The 21380-nt window shown below is 39.8% G+C and overlaps 1 protein-coding gene across 2 annotated transcripts in view; it reads left to right on the top strand.

Moving 5' to 3' along the window:
* Nucleotides 1-19897, top strand: part of LOC121324736 (zinc finger protein Aiolos-like) — a 34160-nt gene extending 14263 nt beyond the window's left edge. Inside the window, exons 3-7 of one of the 2 annotated variants that reach the window (XM_041266884.1) lie at nt 3160-3396; nt 4817-4984; nt 8081-8197; nt 12709-12825; nt 18848-19897. In XM_041266884.1, the coding sequence (XP_041122818.1) occupies nt 3160-3396; nt 4817-4984; nt 8081-8197; nt 12709-12825; nt 18848-19578 (1370 nt within the window). In that variant the 3' untranslated portion in view covers nt 19579-19897. Of the gene's footprint in view, nt 1-3159; nt 3397-4816; nt 4985-8080; nt 8198-11300; nt 12595-12708; nt 12826-18847 lie in introns of those variants that run through there. The other variant, XM_041266885.1, reaches the window with a different exon arrangement.
* Nucleotides 19898-21380: the final 1483 nt, after the last annotated feature.

Genomic DNA, 21380 nt, shown 5'->3' with positions numbered 1-21380 from the left:
CACCATGCACGGAAGGGTTCAAGCAAAACAACTAAACAAAAAACAAGCACACACATCCCAACTGAGTTTATACTACAGTCTATGGTGACGCTCGTCTCTTACAAAGCTCTACTCTGATAATAGGCAGGCACGAGGACTGTGTTGCACTCTCTTGCCTTCTACCTCAGCACTTCCCTTATCTTCAGGTGCGTTTATGTACAGGTGCTCATCTCAAGAAACGTTTCTCTGTGCGAGATTGTGTTGCGATATCGCGCTGGCTGTTACAGGCCTGCTCTCTTTCATCCATGCCATTGTTTTCGGGGCCCGTCTGTTGCTCCTGCGGGTTGTTATCCTGTAGTTCGTTGTGTTAACCAGGGCCCTGATGTCGTGTAACCTGCTGTTGTGAATCATTGCACTCTGCTGCAGCCTAGGAACGGAAAGAATGCTGTGGGGTGACAATGTACCAGAGTCAAAACAACATGCAGAAACGCAGCCAAACCTGCAAAATACAAATCTACACCTAAATCCATCACGTTAGCGTAGAATTAACTAAGGCATAACAGTTTTTGCTTGTGTGCAATTGTACGGTCTTTATAGAATTCAAAACTTCCAGTGCACTTCTCAGTAATGAATCTTCATTTTATTATCTTGTCATGCCTATTGCTTTTCTCTGCTTTTCCGATTGCTAAAGCAGTGAGTTGTAGAACCCAAGACACATTAACAAAAAATCCTGTATTAACATGTTATAAGACCATATACTGTGGCTCAAGGAGGTCTGACTGAGTGCTGCCATATAAAGACAGCGGTGCTGTATTTCTTGATTGAATCTCTGCCTTCGAGTTCTAGAAAGCTGTGGGGTGGAATTCCATTTAAGGTTCTATTCTGATGCAGTGTAAAAGGAGTGACCAGGTTTATAGGTGCTGCATGGGGCTTTACCGTAGTGTACATGAGAATGACATCATCACCTTGAGCTGTCCCATCAGTTTGTCCTTCTACTCCGGGAAGGAGAGGGTGTGTGTGTGTGTGTGGGAGGGTGATATTGCTGGGTTCGCATTCAGCATATAAACGCAGTTAGATAACAATTAAGGGTATGAAAAAGTAAAAAAGCACCTTCAGAGAGGAGTCGAAATAAAAGTACTGTTGCATTTTTCACTAGAGCTTGTTAAAGGATTACACTCAGGAGCGAGCTAAGGCTTGGGGTCTGAGCACAGTGTCAGGTGCATCCTTTGTGATGGGTTTGAAACTACACAGGCCCAGGCAAGAGAAATCCTTTGAAGGCACAAAAAACTAAAGAATACCAGCCCCTCTAGTTAGATACAGTGTCAGTTTGACTTTTTCCAGGTGTTGGTGATGCTGAAGACAGCCAATCTGGCATTCATTTTGAACACTCAACCATTTTGAAATAACAAAAGCAACATCATAAATGAAATGACGAACTCTTTAACTCATTAGAGAAAGAGTTTTAGTCTCATTGAATTCACAAGGTTAATTTTAGGTGTTTTTAAGTCTCTGATTGTGAGACAGTAGGTAACAGGCTTGAATTAGTTTTAATTCCTTTCAGTTTTTTTTTTTCTTGTACAGTCAGCACTGACATATCCGACCCTATAACACTGTCATTATTTCATTCTGACTCGTTCCAACCCTTGTCCGTTTTTCATGGAACACAAAAAAGTTACAATGTCAAAAATACATAGCTGAAAGGAGTGTGTTTTAAAATTAGTAGGCTTCCATTTAGATGTACTGTACTGGTTTTGCTGGTACAGTACTATACTAAAGAAGTAGTATTTTAATTCAGAACGATATGATTCTGAAAATATCATTTGCCAAAAGAGACGACTGGACATGTGGACTGAAATATAGTTCATATTTTTAAAACCGGTATGTATTGTAGCAGTATGTAAAATTCCCCATTAACGACCCAACAACAAAATGAAATCAAAATGTTATCCATGCACAGAACTGCGTAAAACGTAAAAGGCAATGCAATTCAGCAAAACCAAAAACACAACAAGAAGTTTCCCAAGTCAGTATTCTAAACTGCAGAATATAGAGCTGGACAAGGCCCTAATGTCACAGTTCATGTGCAGAGGAAAATGCATAAAAGCAACTAAAGATCACAGATAAAATTTTAAAAATTATCCTAGCCTGTCTCGTTCGCTTTGTTTTGGCTGTGTTTTCACCAGGTGAAACGGTAACGGTAAAAAATAAAACGGAGGCTGGGATAAGATATTCAGATAAACTGTAACATTGAAGGCTTTGTATCAGGAAACTGGTGACGGGGTCAGAAATCGCGTGTGACGGGTAAGGGCATTCATTTATTACACACACACATATATATATATAATGGGTACTGATTCTTCGGTAAAACATGACTGACGTGTATCTATAATGGATATCCGAGTGCTGACTGTATTAGATTAACGAGAGCATGTGGACAGTCGATTCAAGTTTCCATCAAGCTGCACTGGTATTACACCCATCCAAGCCAGGGAGCTGCAAGCTGGTTAACATCATAAAAAGAGGCTGGCTCTCACCTAATAACCAGAGGCTTTATCACTGGCATTGTTTTGTATGTAGTGTTTTTAAAGGCTTGAAAGGACCAGCATTGCCTGTAGTTTACATTCTTAGGGTTCTGTTAATCGTGCTGCTCCGAGGGTTCGAACACGTTCAGGAGAATGATCTTTTCCATATCAGCTCCCAAGGACGTGGAATTGTTTCCATCGCAGTATGAAGATGGCATGGGATCATGTTTCCTTTTCTGGTTTTAAAGATCATATTTGGGAATTGCTTAGAGCCTCCTGCCAATGCTTCTCCTTCACTCCACATTAACAAACACATACCTGGCTTGCTTATTCTGTTGTTTGGTCTCCGTGTGCTTGTGATTAAGTCTGAAACACACATTTTATTTTTTCACATTGTAATGGTCTTTTTATACATTGCTATAGTCTTTGTTCATTGTTTTCCAGGACTCCCTTGTAAATGAGGCCCCAATGGGCAGACCTACTGGTTATATATATATATATATATATATATATATATATATATATATATATATATATATATATACATACATACATACATACATTATTTTTTTTTTATTTTTTTTATTTTTAATGGTCTGTGTCTGTGGAGTCACTGGACTGTTTAATGATCCCGGTTCCTGTTTTTTTTCTGTTTTAGTTGAAGTTCAAGTGAAAAATGAGCAAGATGAAGATTACACGAGGATGGAAGAGGAGGAAGGTCGACAGGAAGCCGAGATGATGCACTATAAGGAGTATAACGACTATGGCGGCGTGCAGAACCAAGCCAGTCCATATGCAGGGTCCAGGGCGTCTAGCGGGAAACTGAGCTGCGACATCTGCGGGCTTGCCTGCGTGAGCCTTAACGTCTTACTGGTGCACAAACGCAGCCATACTGGTAAACACTGGTTCATCCATAACAGATACTTCTTCTTAAACATCTAAACAACTGCAATCCAGCTGATGTCTCTTCAGCCTTGTCGTAAATTAGACGACGCATGTGTTTCACAATAGGGATCTTTTTGAAGTTTAATGTTTTGTAATGCACTTCAAATGACTGCAAGTCAAATCCAGGCATTTAGACTGGAGCATATGATTTAAACGTGCAGCATGTCTAGTGAGCAGAACGCTGCTGAAGCTGGGGCTAAGTGCAGCTGTTTGGTCAGCTTTTTAGTAAACTGATAGCATTTCATTTTTTTCCTGTTTGAATCTATTAAGAACTCCCTGGTAATCGGAGTTGGTCTTTTAGTAGAAATCTGATCAAAACATTGCCTGATCATCCGGATTACTTTCAGGTCCTCATTTCCCTCTTTTTTTCTGTATTGTATGCAGAGTGTGAGAGTGTATCAACATACTGTAGGATGCTTGTGGGAAAACCTGCAGCAGGATTATTGCAGAGTTAAATAGCGGTATTTAGATAAAACATTTATAGAGCAGTGGTTCTCAAACTTTTTGGACAGATCCCCCGTTCCTCTTGTCTGTGGAACTCGACACCCCCCCTCCTCCTAAAACATCCAACATGCTTCTGGCTTCTCTGTATGTCAATGCCGTTGTGTTTTTTTCTTTTGCACGAACCAGCCACCAATCCAACAACAAGAGCAAACTTAACACTGCAAATAAGTTTACCGATTGTGTCCAGCGCTTATTAAAGGTGCACAGCACGCAGTAAGCCAATAAACAACATACATTTCCAGATGACAGCGGACTTCATCCAAAAAAAAAAAATGCTTAAAAAGGCACCAGTCAGATGCACAGCGGCATCTAGAAACGCTGACATGCCTGGAGGTGTCAGCAACAAGATTTGATTTAAGTTAATATATATCGGTTAAGATGTGTATGGTAATTAAAAAAAAAAAAAAAATAATAATAATAATCTCTGAACCTTCTGCGACCCACCAGTTTGAGCAGCACAGACCCCCTTCATATTCAGTAAAATTCAACCCAGTTATAAAAATCTGACAAACTCAGCAGTGATAAGACAAGGAGGCTTGGTGGTCCAGTGGTTGAATAACAATTCTTGTAACCAGGAGGTCCCCGGTTCTAATCCTGGCTCAGCCACTGACTCGCTGTGTGTGTGTGTGTGACTCTGAGCAAGTCCCTTAACCTCCTTGTACTCCATCCTTTCGATGAGACATAAAACAAACGAGGCCCTAGTGGAAGTGACTCTGCAGCAGCAGTTGTGATGCAGAGTTCACCCCCTAGTCTTTGTAAGTTGCTTTGGGTGAAAGCGTCTGCTAAATGACTAATTAATAACACAGTTTTAGAGTTAAACGAGAACCCAGGATTGATCATCTTCTTCTTCTTGCTAATACTTTAAGGAGAGCGCCCTTTCCACTGCACCCAGTGTGGAGCTTCGTTCACACAGAAGGGCAATCTGCTGCGTCACATCAAGCTGCACTCCGGGGAGAAACCCTTTAAGTGTCACATGTGCAGCTACGCCTGTCGCCGACGGGACGCCCTGAGCGGCCACCTCCGCACCCACTCAGGTAACGCCTCAGGCTTCGCACCCCCCTCGCTCTTTTCCAATCTAGTCAACTCAGTTTTTGGTTCTGTGTTGGGTGTGCTGTATGTATGTAAGACACCACACGTTTAGCCTGCTGTTGACCATTTATTTAAGATGTCTTCCTGCTTCGTACGGTCCCGTCCCAATCAGACTCAAAAGCCAGTCAGCAGGCTGTGTAGGTCCGATTGGCGGAAACAATCCTCACAGGTAGTAGTTTCCAACCCTCCCCGGGCAGGCGTGTGCTTTTGGTAACTAGTAGGTAAAACACAACGCAATTCACACTCACTTTACATGTTGAGTAAAATAAATCCGTTTGCTGAAAAACCAGGCCTGTCTTAAAGTGTCAGCAGGTGACAACCCTACTGATCAGCTCAGTAACACTTCTCAAAGAGGTAGTTCTAATAACTGGGACTTGGGATCCTACTTGCACCCTTTAAACCACGCTAGAGAAAGTGCCAGGCCCCCTCGGAGTTCTGTGCCAATCGTTATGTTGTCGATTTTGTGTTCACTCAAATACGTCAAGCTGACAAACGTTTTAACCACCTCGAGCGAATGTCCACATCATCACCGTTATCTAATCAACTCCTGATTAGAGTTTCTCGTGGCTTTTCCGTCCGGTTTTGGTTCTGTGTTGGATGTGCTGTATGGCACCACACATGTTTAGCCTGCTGTTGACCACTGGTGAATACGATTGTGCTGCGATTTGGATTGCCTTGACTAACAATACCCATCAAGCTGCCCTTGCGGTGTTTCACACATCCCAGAACAAGGACTGAGTGCAAAAAATCCCTCTCTTGTTTTGATGCTGGTATTTGAATTTACGGTATCTGTCTCCTCTAAAGTTTCCCAGCCGCAATAATTAATTAGTTACGTATCCCTCATTATGGGATGTCGGTGAAAAAAAGAACAAAACTAAAAACTAAAAAACAATAACAAAAAATATATTTTTGCGGTGGCAAACCGACAGTTTCTGTTGGTTTGCTTACATATTATCTAACGATGCTCTTACAGAAATTCATTGCCACTGCAGTTTCGAATTGAATCACCTTTTTTCCCTCGCTGCAGTAAACTAAGGTGAATCTGCAAGCCATTGACGCCCTGTTCACAAAACTTTTAACCTGGCAGAGATTGTTCCCTTTTTAAAAGTCTGTTTTTAATAAATTCGATGTCCACCAAAGGGACTTGAGTTAAACGGTTTTACCGTGTTCATGAAACTTTATTCAAGAAGTGTATGGAAAAGCGATGTCTTTTTATTTGAAAGGCAGCTATTTGTAAGGAAACTCCACCATATAAATGTAGAACATTGGCAATTTGCAGAGAGTGTGGGTAATTAAATTAAAAATTGACATATACCACAACCATATAGGGTAGTGTTGGGAAACGTATGTTATAAGCGGCATATATGTTTAACGTAAATCAGAGCCACAAAAATATGTATCTTTTTTTGGTTTGTTTCTTTGTTTTATCTATAGCTCTACCATTGCAGAGAAATGCAAACAGCTCCTGTATTCATCCCGAGATTAGCACTGTCGCATTCTGGGGTCTTGTTTCTTACAAGAGGTCTCAGTTAAAAAACTCAGTAATGCAATAAGTCAGATTAGCAGGCTGGGATAAACAGAATAATGGTACCACTGAAATCCAGTTTGATATCAAAGCTGCCCACAATCAGAGTTATGCAGGAGTATCAGCTTCACTGAATAGCCCAGCCACAGTTGTTTTTTTGTTATGTAATGACAACCACACACCTTCACGTGTTGCTGATGCAGCGTTTCAGATGTGCAGTAAGAAACGAGAAAAGCGATTGATTAACCATTCATTTGCGGGAAAAAAAAACAGCAACAGATTATTTTATCGTGACTCAGTAAAAAAGAAACTGCATTATGAATCAGGTGAGGCATTTTATCACCTGCTCAGTTAGATTTACTCGGAGATATAGAGATATTTCCAATACAGCACAGAACTTAGTGAAACATCTTACTTCCAGTAAGTTAAGGCTTCAGTCAATCAGTGGGATTGATCAGCTGCAGCCTGTGCAATCACTAGTTTAGAAACATCAGGAACGCCAATCAAAGTAATAAAGTCATTTTCTTCAACCTTTTTCCAGCACACTTTGATTAACTACGGGCCAATGAATCTCCAAATTCCATTTAACTAGTTTTTATTCTTGCCTGTTACGGTGTTCTGTAGCTCTGAAATGGATCTGTTTTCTATATTGTGAAATCTGCCTGCCCTCTTGCATGTAGGCCTGTGTCATTTTGCCACATTTTCTTTGCAATCAATGTGATACTCTGGGCTATAGGGAGCCCGATTGTTCCAGTTCTTGCATCAGCTTGTGCCTGCACTGAACTGCTCCATACCTTGCAGTATTCTACTACTGCTCTTAATTATACCCACTCCCTGTGTATTGTACTTGATTGTACTCTTATTTGAAAGCGTTCTCACCCAGCTGTTGTACTTACATGCTCTTAATGGACTTCATTCTCATAAGCAAATATTTTTCAAACACGCTCTTAAATGTAATTATTTCCTGTATTCTTTATTTTGCTGTTATTTGAATTTGATCTTATTGTCTACTGATTTTACTGTACTTTATAACTGCTGTTATCTCTAATGTGATATGCTACAGTGTGATATTTTGTGCTGCGATCTTTTGTAACAGCTGTAAATAGTCCTGGATAAGGGTGTCTGCTAAGAAATAAATAAATAAATAATAAGGCTGTGACCTTTCAACTCAAGCTGCTGCCATATTACTTTACCGTGCAGCTGTTTGCATTAAACACTGGATTAAATAAAGTTGGCTGTTCAAAAAGCTGTTCTAGGCTGTTATTAAGGAATGAAATCTAGAAGCATCTCATGAATACAAATCCGTATTTCTGTATAGCACCTCTAAAATACTTTGCATTTGATTTTACAGCAGAATTCATCACCTGTTCCAATGACCAGCACCCTTTTCCTTCATGCAAATCTCAAAGAAAGTACTCTGCTTAGCACACACAGAACTGCCTTTCTATTAGCATTGGTTCCCCAAAATGCCCATTTGATTATTTTTTTTCTTTCATTTCTTCGATTTTTTTTTTAGTGGAAAAGCCGTACAAATGCAAGCACTGTGGACGGAGCTACAAGCAGCGCAGCTCACTGGAAGAACACAAAGAGCGTTGCCATGTGTACATACAAAGCAAAGGACTCGGGGACAGAGGTAAGAGCCCCATTAACCCTTTCGTCCCAACAGAACAGGTCCAGTTTGCCAGTAACTAACTTGTAATGGTACTGGCCTTCTGGCAGGGTTTTGTTTTGCATGCAAACTGGTGGTGTGGAGAAGAGTAGGGTCCTACTGTGACAGCGATCATCTCTAAGAACTTTCTTCATTGGCTGTTCTAAAGGCGCTCTGCTAATTTGACTCCCCAGTCCCATACAACCTGGTCACTGTAATTAAGCAAAGTGGTGACATAAACATCAATCATATAGGCGCTTTCCAATGCAAAAACAAACGAATAGCTGGCATCTTATTTGTCCTTCGATAAACAATACGTCCAATGATGGGCAAGGAAGGGATTTATATCTTGCCTCAATCCGTTACACCCCCTGCTGTGCGCCACAGTTTTTGGCTTTGTCTAATGGAGGAGGGCAGCTATCCTGCTCATGGCTTCCCTACAGTCAGCCTCTCTACTTATCTGCAAACTAACTTACCGGCAGGGGTACCTCGATAGGAGAACTTGTTCACCTTTTAGTGAACCTAGTTTAAGTGTAGGTGGATATCCTAGATTTGGATTTGAACCAGTTGTCCTGTTAGAAATTCCACAATGTTTTTAGATTCACCTAAAAAGCTTGGTAAAAAGGACAATCTTTAAGGTGAATTTTTTTTTCGATTCCACCCCCCACCCCCATTTTTTATCTTTTCTTGATCCTTGGTCCTTTGGGGTGGGTACCCTAGCTGTTAAACATGTTTAGCTTTAAAAGCATTTTACTTTTCTTGAACTTTTCCTTTGAAAACAACCTTGTCTACCTACAATATGTCCTGATAAGCACCTGTTGTGTCACAAGAGCCATCGCAGTGTGCTAAGGAGGGCATGGAGGGTGAAAGCCTGGTTTCAAACCAGCAGGGTACTTTTGAATCAAGCTCATTTTTAGAAACTTCTTTGGTCGATATCGGGTGAATTTTTAGTTCACTTGCCTTGTGATAAAGGTCTAGTATGTTGAAATTGTCAAGATCTAACCCCCCTCCCTCTCACACAAAGAAAATGCGATTTGTTAGTGTCAGTCCTGTTTCCTTTGTGATAAATTTTACTGCAAAAACTTGTTTGGCTTCTAGTCTGCATCGCCTGTGTTTTAAACATTATTGTAAAAATGTATAATCGTTTGAAACTCGACTGGTACATTTTTGAGGGTATATAAAATAATTTTGAAGCTATAGAACTATTTAAGTGTTTCTCCCTGCCTCTTGTTTTTTGATAGATGTACAGCAGTGTGCTCATTTATTAGAGCACCCCATTGCTTCTGTATCAGAACACCCCGTTGCTTCTGTAGTTTTGATTTGTCGTGCGTATGAAATCAAACCACTGGAACTGAATCATGGATAAATGTCAAAACAGGCAAATTAGTGATTGTCTAATTTAATTGAGGACTTTAATAAATAATTTAAAATAGCAAAGAAAATAGGAGAACAGAGCCAAACATGATAAAATGCAGGAGACTTTTTAGAAGTTGTTTCAGATGCTTAATGAAAGCACAAAGGGGTCTGACATTTTCAGACACATGTGCCTATTGTTTCTATATCACTGATTACTGACTGAAAATTGAAATTCTCACACCTTGAGGTTTCAAATGTGTTAACAACCTGAATTTAAAAAAAAAAAAGTGTCTTCACAGTGTCAGGGAAAATAAATAAACTGCCCACATTGCAGCCCTATAGAAAGTAGTATAGACACTTTTTTGAAGTTGTTATTCTGAAACTCCTAAATAAAAAACCACAGAGTAATTATTTTTGGATTGTGGAGTTAACGGTTGAGTTCAGCATTTTGTTTGAGGATTTTGCTTCATGGTGTTTCCTTTAAATTAGTCAGCCTAGTTTCAAGGCTGTTAGCGTTATAGGTCACTTTATGCATTGACCTATTTAACTGCATCAAAGGCTGTGTGAAGAAATATTTGTGAGTGTGTGTGAGAGAGTCGTGTCATCAAAAGATTCTGATGATAGTAACCATTGTGCAATGCAAACACAGAAGCACTCATTTGAACCAGGTTTCTTATATTTGCAAATTGCTCTAAACTTGCCCATAATTTGGTTGCCGAAACTTATACATTTATTTACAGGTCACCAGGGTAATGTACCCCTTATAAAAGTATCCCATAGTAACAGCACAGCAAAGTGTAATAAAGGGTAGTGAGAGCATGGTAAAGCTAGGGTAAGCATTGCAAAAAATAGCGAGGTATGGTAAAGTGTTTCAAGCCACTGTTCCTGAAATGGTGTCTGTGTGTTCCTCCTGTTTTCATGTTTTGTGTGTTTTTATAGTGTTTTGTGACACCTATTCCAAACTCTCTTTTTCTACTTGTTTTAAACAGTGCATGTGTGTATAAAATGCTGCACCTGGCCTGTCTGTTCAGTTCTGTACTGACTGGGGTTGAGGAAGGAGCTCCACTAGGTTGCTGCCTAAAACCAGCCAAAAGTTGGACTGCGTTGTTGTTCTTGATTTAAAAATCAATCCATTCGAGAGCTACAGAACATCATACAAGAATAAAAACTATTTGAATGGGACTTGGAGATGCATTGGCCTGTACATCCGTTGGGCTTGCTGCCCTTTGAAAGGAATCTGCCCTTTGTAAGTGACAACAGAATGAACTGTATGCAGTCGCTGTTTTCAGCACAGTGACACCAGGGTGATGCGGTTCATAAAGGAAATGATGTCAAATATGTACCTTTATTATCTCGGTGGATAGCAGTAAACGCTTCTAATTGGTTGTAAAGGAAACAGTGTTGAAAGCTGCCAGACTTTGGGCTCAGTTTATGTAACACAGGATTACCTGAACCCTCTGGCCCAGTGATTCGGAACTTGCTTCATCAGATAAAGGTTCAGGTTGCACAACGAACTTCCTCCCTCTCCCTCTGTCTGTCTCTCTCTCCATTACTTTTTCAACCACATTAAATTCTTCACAGGAAGCAAGGCCTCTTTTCTTGCTTGTTTTGGGGTTTTTTTGTTACTTTTTCTTTGAGTCCATTATTTTTCTATTTGTATTTGAAATTAAAAAGAGAGAGAGAGAGAGAGAGAGAGAGAGAGAGAGAGAGAGAGAGAGAGAGAGAGAGTTGTTTTTTTGTTTGTTTTGGTTATGAAAAATCTTCATAGTTTTGTGACCTTTTTTGTAGACTTTATTTTTAGGTTGCAAAGTAGTTATAGCACAACATTTATATGACATTTTTAAATATCTTTCTGTCAAAAATGGCATTTTAAAAATATCACAAAAACAGCGTGCAAACCTGAACCAAAGCAGCAAACCGAAATGAGCACACCCAGTTACTTTCAAGTCAAAATGTACACGGGTATATATGCGTGTGTAGCATAAATATATATAAGGTGATGCCGTAAATTAAGGGAAAAAAACCAAACTGAGTTGTTTTTAACAGCTTCAGTTTTTTAAGCTAATTAAACATGAATGTGTGTTTTTTTTTTTTTTTTTTTTTTTTTTTTTTTTTTTAAAAAACACAGCTTCACTTTTATTGTCATTGTTTGCTGACTGAACCTTCTAGCAATGAGCCCAGTCCCTGCAGTCTGTTCAATAAATCAAAGAGGAGTCGATGAAATATTCAGGGATCTTAGCAAGTAAGGGGTCTGAGTGAGCAATGTAATTCCCACACCTAGTCTTGCTGTGTAGTTGTTTCCATCATTTATAACAATACTGTACATTATAGAAAATACAGTGAGGGGTCCACCATTAGTTTTGTCACTTAATAAAACAAAATAATTGGGAAAGAACAATCCGAGATTTTAACAGGATTTATACTGGATTCGAAGATTTATAACCAGTTGCTTCCTGATAAGCGTACAACTTTTTGTAATAATCGAACTGTAGGAAATAGAAACTGCGTTTTAATATTTTTAAAAAAAGAAAAGAAATATGACGTGATGAACGGTGTCACGATAGAAAAAAAATGACGAAACGATCTTGGGGAGCCAGCACGTAACCTTCGCTGGCGCTGTTGATAGGAGTTTATAAGAGAAAGCAATAAATAAATAAAAAATAAATAAATAGAAACATCACCCCATTACACTCGGAACATCAAGCCAGTTGGAGCCCTAGCACAAGCAGTCAGCCTTACACGATATAAACGCGTCTACTGGTTAGCGTTACTACATCCTCTTCCAAGACATGTGTACAGTCCAGGCGCGGCTCTTGGGGACCACAGGGTGTCTCTCGCTCGCTATAAGTCACTTTGAACTTCTACTGGCCACAAACCTGTGCCTCTTAACAGTTGGCAAAAATTAAAATTACGTCAGGACTGCTTAACCAACTTCCTCTCAGCTGGAGAGACAGACAGCGGGGAAACAAAAAAAAAAAAAAAAAAAAAAAAGCGAGAGAAAATAAAAGGTAACGGCAATACCAGAGGTGAGCGCTTTATTTTTTTTTTGCATCCTCAGCTTCTTGTTGTTAATCTGCACTTTGTTTAAAAAAACCACATAGAGATGTATTTATCTGATAATTATTATTATCTGCAAACAGTGTCTGAAGACGCAATACCCGCTAAAACTCCGATGGGGACAGAACGCACCCTGGTGCTGGACAGACTGGCGAGCAGCGTGGCCAAGAGAAAGCGCTCCCTGCCTCAGAAATTCACTGGTAAGAGCGTGTGCGTGTGCGTGTGCGTGTGCGTGTGCGTGAGAGAGGGGAGGTCTCAGGTGTTCCTGGGTTGTTTTTTTTCATCAGCTTGTACAGCCTGCGTCTTATTTACATGAGCCCCTGTTTTTCAAGCAAACCTGTTTGCTGTTTAACACACTCTGTTAAGATTGCGGTCATTCTTCGTGTTATCGCTGTACCTTAAAACTAAGCTATTGTGCTTTAAAACAAAACAAAACAAAAAAAAGGCAAATTGAAACTTATTTAACGTTGGCTGTGATGTAACGAATCGTATTTGGAAAGGTTTATTTTGAAAACAAGCGTGACTTTTCTAAATAAATGTACCTTGTGGGTTTGCTAAAAAAAAAAAAAAAAAGAAATGCCGGTTTGTTTCAAATCAGAATACAGCGTTACGGTTTGATTTAGTTGTTGCTTGCTTGGTTTGTGTGTGTGTTTATTTTTTATAATGTCTCCTTGTTCCTCTGTCCTTTTGAATAGGCAGCGCCTGTTTTAAATGCTATCCGTGTTGTCAATTTCTATAAACGTGACGAAAGCAAGTGTCTAAATGTATTTTTCAATACAGTACTCATAATATCTTGAGATGTTTTGTGTTAAGTTATTTAAAAACAAATGGTGCGTGTTTTAGGTTTCATGAAACAATACCTAGCTATTTGAAAACGCTCGCTTTATTCTTAAGAATGAATCATTTTATCTGCTAAAAATAGATTAAGATAGATTTTCTCTTGATCCATATACTCAGAATTTGGCTCTTCAGAGGAAATACTAAAACGATTATCATTTTTGTATCTTGTTAAATCGCACCGCGTTTTAACAGCAGAAGGTACCATTATTGTGTTATTTCTGGTGTGTGATTTGTTGAGGTACAGGGAGGGGGCGGTTACTAAAATGTGATTATTTGCCACCAGCAAGCTGTGCTTGCCATATATTGATCAGAACAATTTAAACAAAGCAACACTGAGCAAGGTGAAGCATGGGTTAATTACTGTAATACAAAAAAATGCATACATTCGAAAAAATGACACCGTACATTTCATAACAAGAAAGCCAGCACTGTCCCTGTGCTGTGTGAAATGCAAGGTATCTCTCCTTCAGTCATTGTGTGCACAGTTGTACCATGGTCAGTTTCCTTATCCAAGTTTCTACTTTTATAATGCTTGTGTTTTTTTTTTGTTTTTTTTCAAAGGTATGGCAGGGCAACGTCTCGAAGTCCATAGAGTTCACACAGACTGTTATAACATTTAAAAAAAAATAAAATAAATTAGGCTGCATTCACACTGGGTCTGCAAAACATGTTAAAATGGACAAAAAGCCTAATAAAAAAAATAGATCCGCTATTACCCAGCCAGCATGTTTGAGCGGGCCCCATCGGGTCTACTTCCTGGGCCCCCTGGGCTGCCCATGTGGGCCCAAGTTAATCTTAGCCCCAGGCTCCATGTGGGTCGCCTCACTAGAAACCCTGGTTCTGCCTGTGGGTTTTTCATACACTTTGGGTACATTTTCTTCCTTTTAATTGACATTTTGAATTACCAAATTTGTATTTATTTCAATATATTGCATGCTTTGTTGTCTCATGTGCATTATGTCATATTAAATCTGTTATCCATTGTACAAAGTCGTTTTAAAGTTAAACATTTGTAAAGGAACAATATATTAACAGAAGCGTCGACTTGGAGGCACATATGAAACTGCACATATATAAATGTAAATGGGGAAACAGATTTCTGATAAAGCAAATTACATTTCAAGAGCAGTTTCAATTTCACTCTAAAAGGAAAAATAACAACACAGAAACGACAAGAAGTGTTTCTTACCCTGGAGCAACATGTTAAAGCAATTGCACAGCTAAAGGGATATGCATTTATTCAGTTAGAAGTATGAGTATGTCTTTCAAGTGTGCAAGGAGCCCCTGCTGCTATGCGGTCTCCCCTCTGAGCAATAATGGTTTTTATTACTTTTTGAAAACGAACGAATATTGAAATTGAAAGAATATCCGAACATGAAATCCTGTGTTCGTCAAAGCACTAATTATTATATTGCTGTTTTTTTTTTTTTTTTTTTTTTTTTAACACTAAATCAGTAATAATAATTGGTTGTTTGCGGCCTTCTGGTCTCCAGCAAACCCATACTGCCAACGCAGTTGATGAACAACAATGAATTCATCCTTTCAAAAAGCCCTCAAACTGACAAACAAATTCCTTCGTCCGACTTGCATTCAGTGATATTTTCACTGATGTCCATTATTTCATGGTTAGGGTTAGGTCTTTCTTGAAACAGTTTGCGTGGCATTTGTGAAAAACAATGCTGGTTAGAAACACCGTTTTTATTAGCGGTTAAAAGTGTGGCATGAAGGATTGATTTCAGTTGATTAAATACATGAAATAATGTAATACCGCCGCTGAATGTGTTGCTATGCAACCACAATACAAATAATAATACTCATACACCCACGCCTCCTGTGTTGGGAATGGATTCGTTCAATGCAGCGGGTTTGTGCATTTGACAAAGAGAGGAAGACTCGTGAAATTAATTGGAGACTTTCGTTGATGAGAAGCAATTACCTTCCGCTGTACGAACTAAAACAGGGTGCTGCTTTTATACAAAAAAATGAGGAAAAGCAGGTTGCATAGAGGATTTATACTGGACCCTGACGCCACCCTGATAAAACGAGGGAGTGCTTGTACTGTATTTATTTGTTAGCCTATTTGTTTTTCTATGGGTCTCTCACTATATTGCAGCTCTCGATATATAGCAGATTTATACTGGACCCCGACACCCGCGATATATCGAGTGGGCGATGTAATGCTGTTAATGAGAATAGTAAATGATATATATATGGTGTAGACCGTGTTTTGTGTACAGAGCATTGGGTGCAGCCTCCAACAATGTGCTCTCGTTATAAGTTACAGTCCTATTTAACTTTTGCCATCACGTGAGTCACGAAAAGCTTCAGTAAAATAAGAGCAAGGAAGGTTTGTTTTTCAAGCAGAACCGTTTCAAAAACATTTGTTTTAATCCGAAAACTTCCAGATGCATTCAGTGCAAAATAAATAAAAAAATAAATAGACACACCGTTGCTTAAGTTAGAGTACTGAATTCTTTCTGTACTTTGACTGTGTCTAATGGAGGTTCACCGTTGCAAGTTCAGCTGCAACAGTAAGATTCTATCACGTGTAAAGTTACAGGGTCTTCTCATCAAAGGTGTTAACAGAGCAGAAAACGCTTCTCTGCGGATCATTTTCTGTTAAGTGTGAGTCATACTGTAGGATCATACTGTGTGTGTTTTTTTTTTTTTTTTTTTTGCAAACCGCTTTTAGCCATTTTAACATTCTCTCAAAACCCTTGGCACCAACTGACATGCAAAACAGGAGTTTTTTTTTTCAGTCTGCTCTACACAGTCCCTGATAGTTCTTCATATGCTTATTTAAATGCATTTCTTGATAACAAACTGATCCATCTTTAAAAATAATAATAACAACAACAACAACAACAACAACAACAACAACATGAAAATAAAACGGGGAGACTGCAGCGAGATGCAGATATGGGTTCTCATTATGTGCATGCAGATGGATTTTTGAAAGCAATTCTTCAAATATTCCCTATTCTCTCTCTCCCTCTCTCTCTCTGCATGCATAACAGCTGCTGTCGAACTGAAAGTGCGTTTAATTGGAACAGTGGTATCACTGCACTGTAATTCTGAACAGCTGTAGTTGTGTGGCTTAGTTATAAAGTTATTTGCTGCTGCGTTCTCTCCAGGTAGTTTTTAAGCTCCTGTCCCCTTTAAATATTTCTTGCTGCCACTGTATCAGTCATTGAGGCATGATCCTGGTGTACAACGCTCAATGAAAGCATGCTTCCTCAACTCGCTCCCCCACAATCAACTACATTTTACACTGATACTTACTAAGCATGGCAACGGTGGTCTAAGCTGAAACAGTACACAGTAGAATCATACAGAGTTATATAATAGGGTATAAACAATTAAGGAATTCGATGTTTGAATAAGTGCAGATTTAAGTTTTTGATGCACCTTAATTTTTTTTAAAGGGTGCTTCTGCACAGTGCTTGCAGAAGGGTGTAATTTCCAAAGGTGCATTTCAGAGCCCAAGATCAGTGCAGTACGAAGGGCGGAAGGAGGCAAGAAGTCACAGGCTCTGCTATTGCGAATGGGAGATTGTCAGGCTCCAGGTTTAGTGTGAAGTGCTTGCGGTCTGAAGACCATTCCTTTAAGCTGAAGTGAGAAAACAACGTCCCGTTTGCTCTGTGGGTGTTAAAACTCATCATGAAGGTGACCTTAAATAGATAAACGAACAAACATGCTGTAAAACCTGCAATTCCTTTTTGAAAGTGGAGTAGAGAGCAATTGTTTGATTGGCGATTAAGCGGAATGAGCAAAACGTTCTAAATGCGCGAAGCAAGAAAATAAAAATACTTTCCATGACGCAGATTTTTTTATTTTTTTTGTCGTGTCCCCTATCAGTGTTGCACACAGTAGCAACACTGATTCACGATTATCAATTGGCTGCCTTGCAAACATTTCAACATTTTAAAGGTTGCTGTAGGTCCTTATAGAAGACAGACAGGCATTCCATTAAGTTCAAGTTCTAGATGAGGTTGTGAAAAACCTCAGCAAATGCTGGAAGGTGACTACAGCCCTAAGCAATTTTAGTAGCCCTGCAAACAGTCTTTGTCTTTTGACACTTAGCCAAACCTTACCAGTGAAACGGAAACATCAGTTTGCTAATAAATGCCTTTGTATCAAAGGCTCAGGAAGCAATGGTGTGCACCTAGAATTAAAGCACTGGATGCAGTGGAAATTGTTGGTCTGCTGTTTTCTAGCCTGGCAGTGGAGCTGATATCACGACTAGATTGTGACCAGCGTGACTTTTGCAGGAGGCAGACGTTAGTTAAAACCCCTTTCAAGTGGTCTCCCTTGAGGTCTGTGCTGCTCGCTGTGCCTCTCCCCCCACAGTGTGCTTGAGGAGCAAAGCATGCAACAGCTCTTTGCACTCCAAAAAGATCGCTTTCAAGCAGGCGGTTAATAATAGAGCCGAAACACTTGTGCAGTCCCAGCTATGTGGCTTCAGAAGCAAATCTAGCAACCATTTCATGGGGGTTTGAGTAAAATAAAAGAGGAGGGGGATCGATAAAGAGTACCATGCTGAGAGAGAAGATTTTGTTTTTGTTGTCGGCAGATTTTTTTTTCTATATAGTACAACTACAGATTACAGTTTACAAGTACTTACAAGCTCCAGCATTAAATATCTAAACTTTTTCTAAACTGGCGTGTTTCTCCTTTCCTAGAAAAAACATGCAAATGTCGATACTGAGTTCATAGCTTTGAGAATCTAGGTCTTGGTGGTGAAGTGGTGAAATGGGTCCAGATTTGATCCCAGCATGGGGAGAGCTGGGACTGAGACCTGACACCAAGACTGCGCTAATCAGTCTGTAATTGTTGCCAGGGTAGGCTTTACCCAAACCGGGGTTATAGTTCTCTACCCTGCTCCACCTCATCTTTGAGGACCGAATTAACCAGAGACGCATGAGTCCCTACAGCCCGTCTGTTTGCGAAACGACACCAACACATCAGAACCACATCTGCAAAAATACATGTGCACAGCTTTAAAAAAAAAAAAAAAACACTGAAAGCATCCGATGGTAATGGTAATATTTTGAACCACAATCCTTGTAATAAAACGTGATCAGGTTGTTCTTTGTAGTATTTGTGGTAAACTGCTGCTCATCGTGCGTCACCCACCTTTGGCTGACTCACTATTACATATTTTATTGTGGCCTGTTACGGTAAGGACTCTTACAGTTTTATTATTTATTTTTTATTTTTTTGTTAAAGACAGTTGAACACATTGCACCTTTGCGTACCCAAGCCTGATTTAAAACGTTTAAAAGGCATAAAAGAAAAATCTGGCTTGCATCGAACCTTTTACAGGACAGTGTGTTCCTCCTTAGACAAAGCCGTTCATTTTCATTATTTCCCAACTCACAGGTGACAAACGTCTCTGCCTGGACATCAACTACAACACCAGCCTGATGTACAGCAAAGAGAGCGAGCTGATCCAGCGGGGCATGATGGAGCAGGCCAGAGGCTACATGGGCGCCGAGAACATGCGACCCTTGATCCAGACCCCTCCGGCGGGCGCTCCTCCTCCCGAGATGGTCCCTGTAATCAGCAGCGTCTTCCCCCTCTCTCTCACCCGCTCCGATATGAACGGCCACGAATCCGAGGGCGGGAGCCACCAGCACCCGCGGGTCAAACATCAGCCTTCCAACCGGGGCCCGTCTCCCAGCAATAGCGGGCACGAGTCCGTCGAAGCAGACAGCAACCCCCAGGAGGAGCAAGGGCAAGGGCACGGCATCTACAACCTGGGTCACCTGCTCCTCACCCGGCCCCACAACGGCCTGCACCCCCCCCACCTCCACCCGCACCCCCCCCACCACCTCAAAGACCTGCCCCTCCGACCCTACGAGGCCGGCAGGCCCCCCCTGTCACCCCACGACGTGTTCAGGGTGATTGGCAGGGAGGGGGAGGCTGTCCCTGCTTTCCGCTGCGAGCACTGCCACGTCCTGTTCCTCGACTACGTCATGTTCACCATCCACATGGGCTGCCATGGCTTCAGGGACCCTTTCGAGTGCAACGTGTGTGGATACCGGAGCCAGGACAGATACGAGTTCTCATCGCACATAGTGCGCGGGGAGCATCGCTTCATAAATAAATGAGGCTTTGACGCACGCTTATCTGTTTTTTTTTAAAGTAGCATTGCTTTTTTTTTATTATTGTGTAAGACTGTTATATATCGCAAAAGGTTGTTTTTTGGATGTACACAAAAGGTCTAAAATTATTTTTTCAATTGTAATAAACTTATACTGCAGTATGTTTACTTTTCTTTCTGCACAGCTGAAGGGCTGTGCAGAGAAATAAAAAAAAAATCATTCTAGCCTTTTGTGGACATCAAATGTCGATTCATTTATGTCTCCTTTCAAATTTATATATATATATATATATATATATATATATAATATATATATATATATATATAGACACACAGCAGTGTGCAAATTTATAACACCTCAAGATTTGTCATTTATATCCTTTATATACATACCTGCATGAACACCTCTGGGTGTGAGAATTTCAGTTTATCAATCAGTGATATTGAAACAATAGGCACTCGTGTGAAAATGTTAGACCGCTTTGTGCTTTAATCAGGCATCTTAAACAGCTTCTAAGAAGTCTCCTGCATTTTATCATTTGTGACTCTGTGGTCCTTTTCTCTTGCTTTTTTAAAATTAATTGCATGTGAGGCCTATTAAATTAATCAATTAAACAATCAATAATTTGCTTATTTTGATAATGTTCCAGTGGTTTGATTTCATATACATGACCAATCAAAACTACAGAAGCAATGGGGTGTTGTAATACATGTGCACATTGCTGTGTGTGTGTGATAACTGCCTGATAATTAAATTGAATGCTGTTGCGTTCGTTTTAAACAGGACAGGCACAGTGACTGGTTTTTTTGTAGCCAGAAGTTTGATTCTGCCACAGACTGATAAAACCTGCCAACTTCAAACCTCAGAAAAGAGGGTTCTTTTCATTTATTTTTGTAACTTTTGTATTTTTCTTAAAAAAAAAAAAAAGAAAGTGTGCATTTAATAGGACTCTGAAATGTGTATTCTTGTGTTTGCTGTGATTCCAGGTATCAGTGTTAGTAAAGCTGAAGATACAAGGATGTGTAATTAAGTACAAGAAACTTTTTCAGGGATTTTTTAAGTTGCTTTTTTTCTCTCTGGGCACTGAATGAACAGTTATTGCTTTTTCTTGCTGGTTTAATATACCAAGTAGCTCAGTTTCGTACCACTTTGGTTTCAGACCAACTTAGCTGCAGGAAGTATTTAAAAAAAAAAAAAAAAAAAAAAAAAAAGTGTTTAATTTTAAGAGAAAGAGATTGCTGTTATTATCACGCATTGTATTTGATCATGTTTGAAGTGCCTTTTCAGCTTGTCTTCATACCAAAGCATCGCTTGTATGTTTGTAATGACCTTGCGTGTTTGTTAATGCCACAGTAGCTGTACTGTATGATTTGATATGCAATCCTGTTGCATGCTTTCCCCTAGCATACTGATTGAGTTTAGCAGCACTTTACCCACATCTTCTTGTCATTTGAAATCAATGTATTAAGATTTTTTTAAATACTGAAGCCCATTGAATGGGAGAGTTTGGCTTGCCTGCTGTTAATTTTGCTTCATGCAACCCACTTTGAAACACTTAATAAATGTTGAGTTACCATATGACTCCATGTTCACAAGGACAGTGTGGGCCAGTCCAGGCTTTTCAACTTGCACCCCAGTGCATTCTGGTATGGTTTTTTTTTTTTTTTTTTTTTTTTTTTACCTGCCATGGGTACCTTTCACAGCCAGACTACAATTGCCAAAATGCACTGGGGTGTGAGTCCTAGCGTACATGGATTCTTTTTTTTTTTTGTTTCTACCTCCACTTTAACCTTGATATAAGCAGAAGT

Source organism: Polyodon spathula, chromosome 12 (assembly GCF_017654505.1).
Source record: "Polyodon spathula isolate WHYD16114869_AA chromosome 12, ASM1765450v1, whole genome shotgun sequence".
NCBI classification, from domain to species: Eukaryota; Metazoa; Chordata; class Actinopteri; order Acipenseriformes; family Polyodontidae; genus Polyodon; species Polyodon spathula.
The sequence above is the reverse complement of the archived record's forward strand: the minus strand, read 5'-3'. Positions and strand labels throughout refer to the sequence as shown.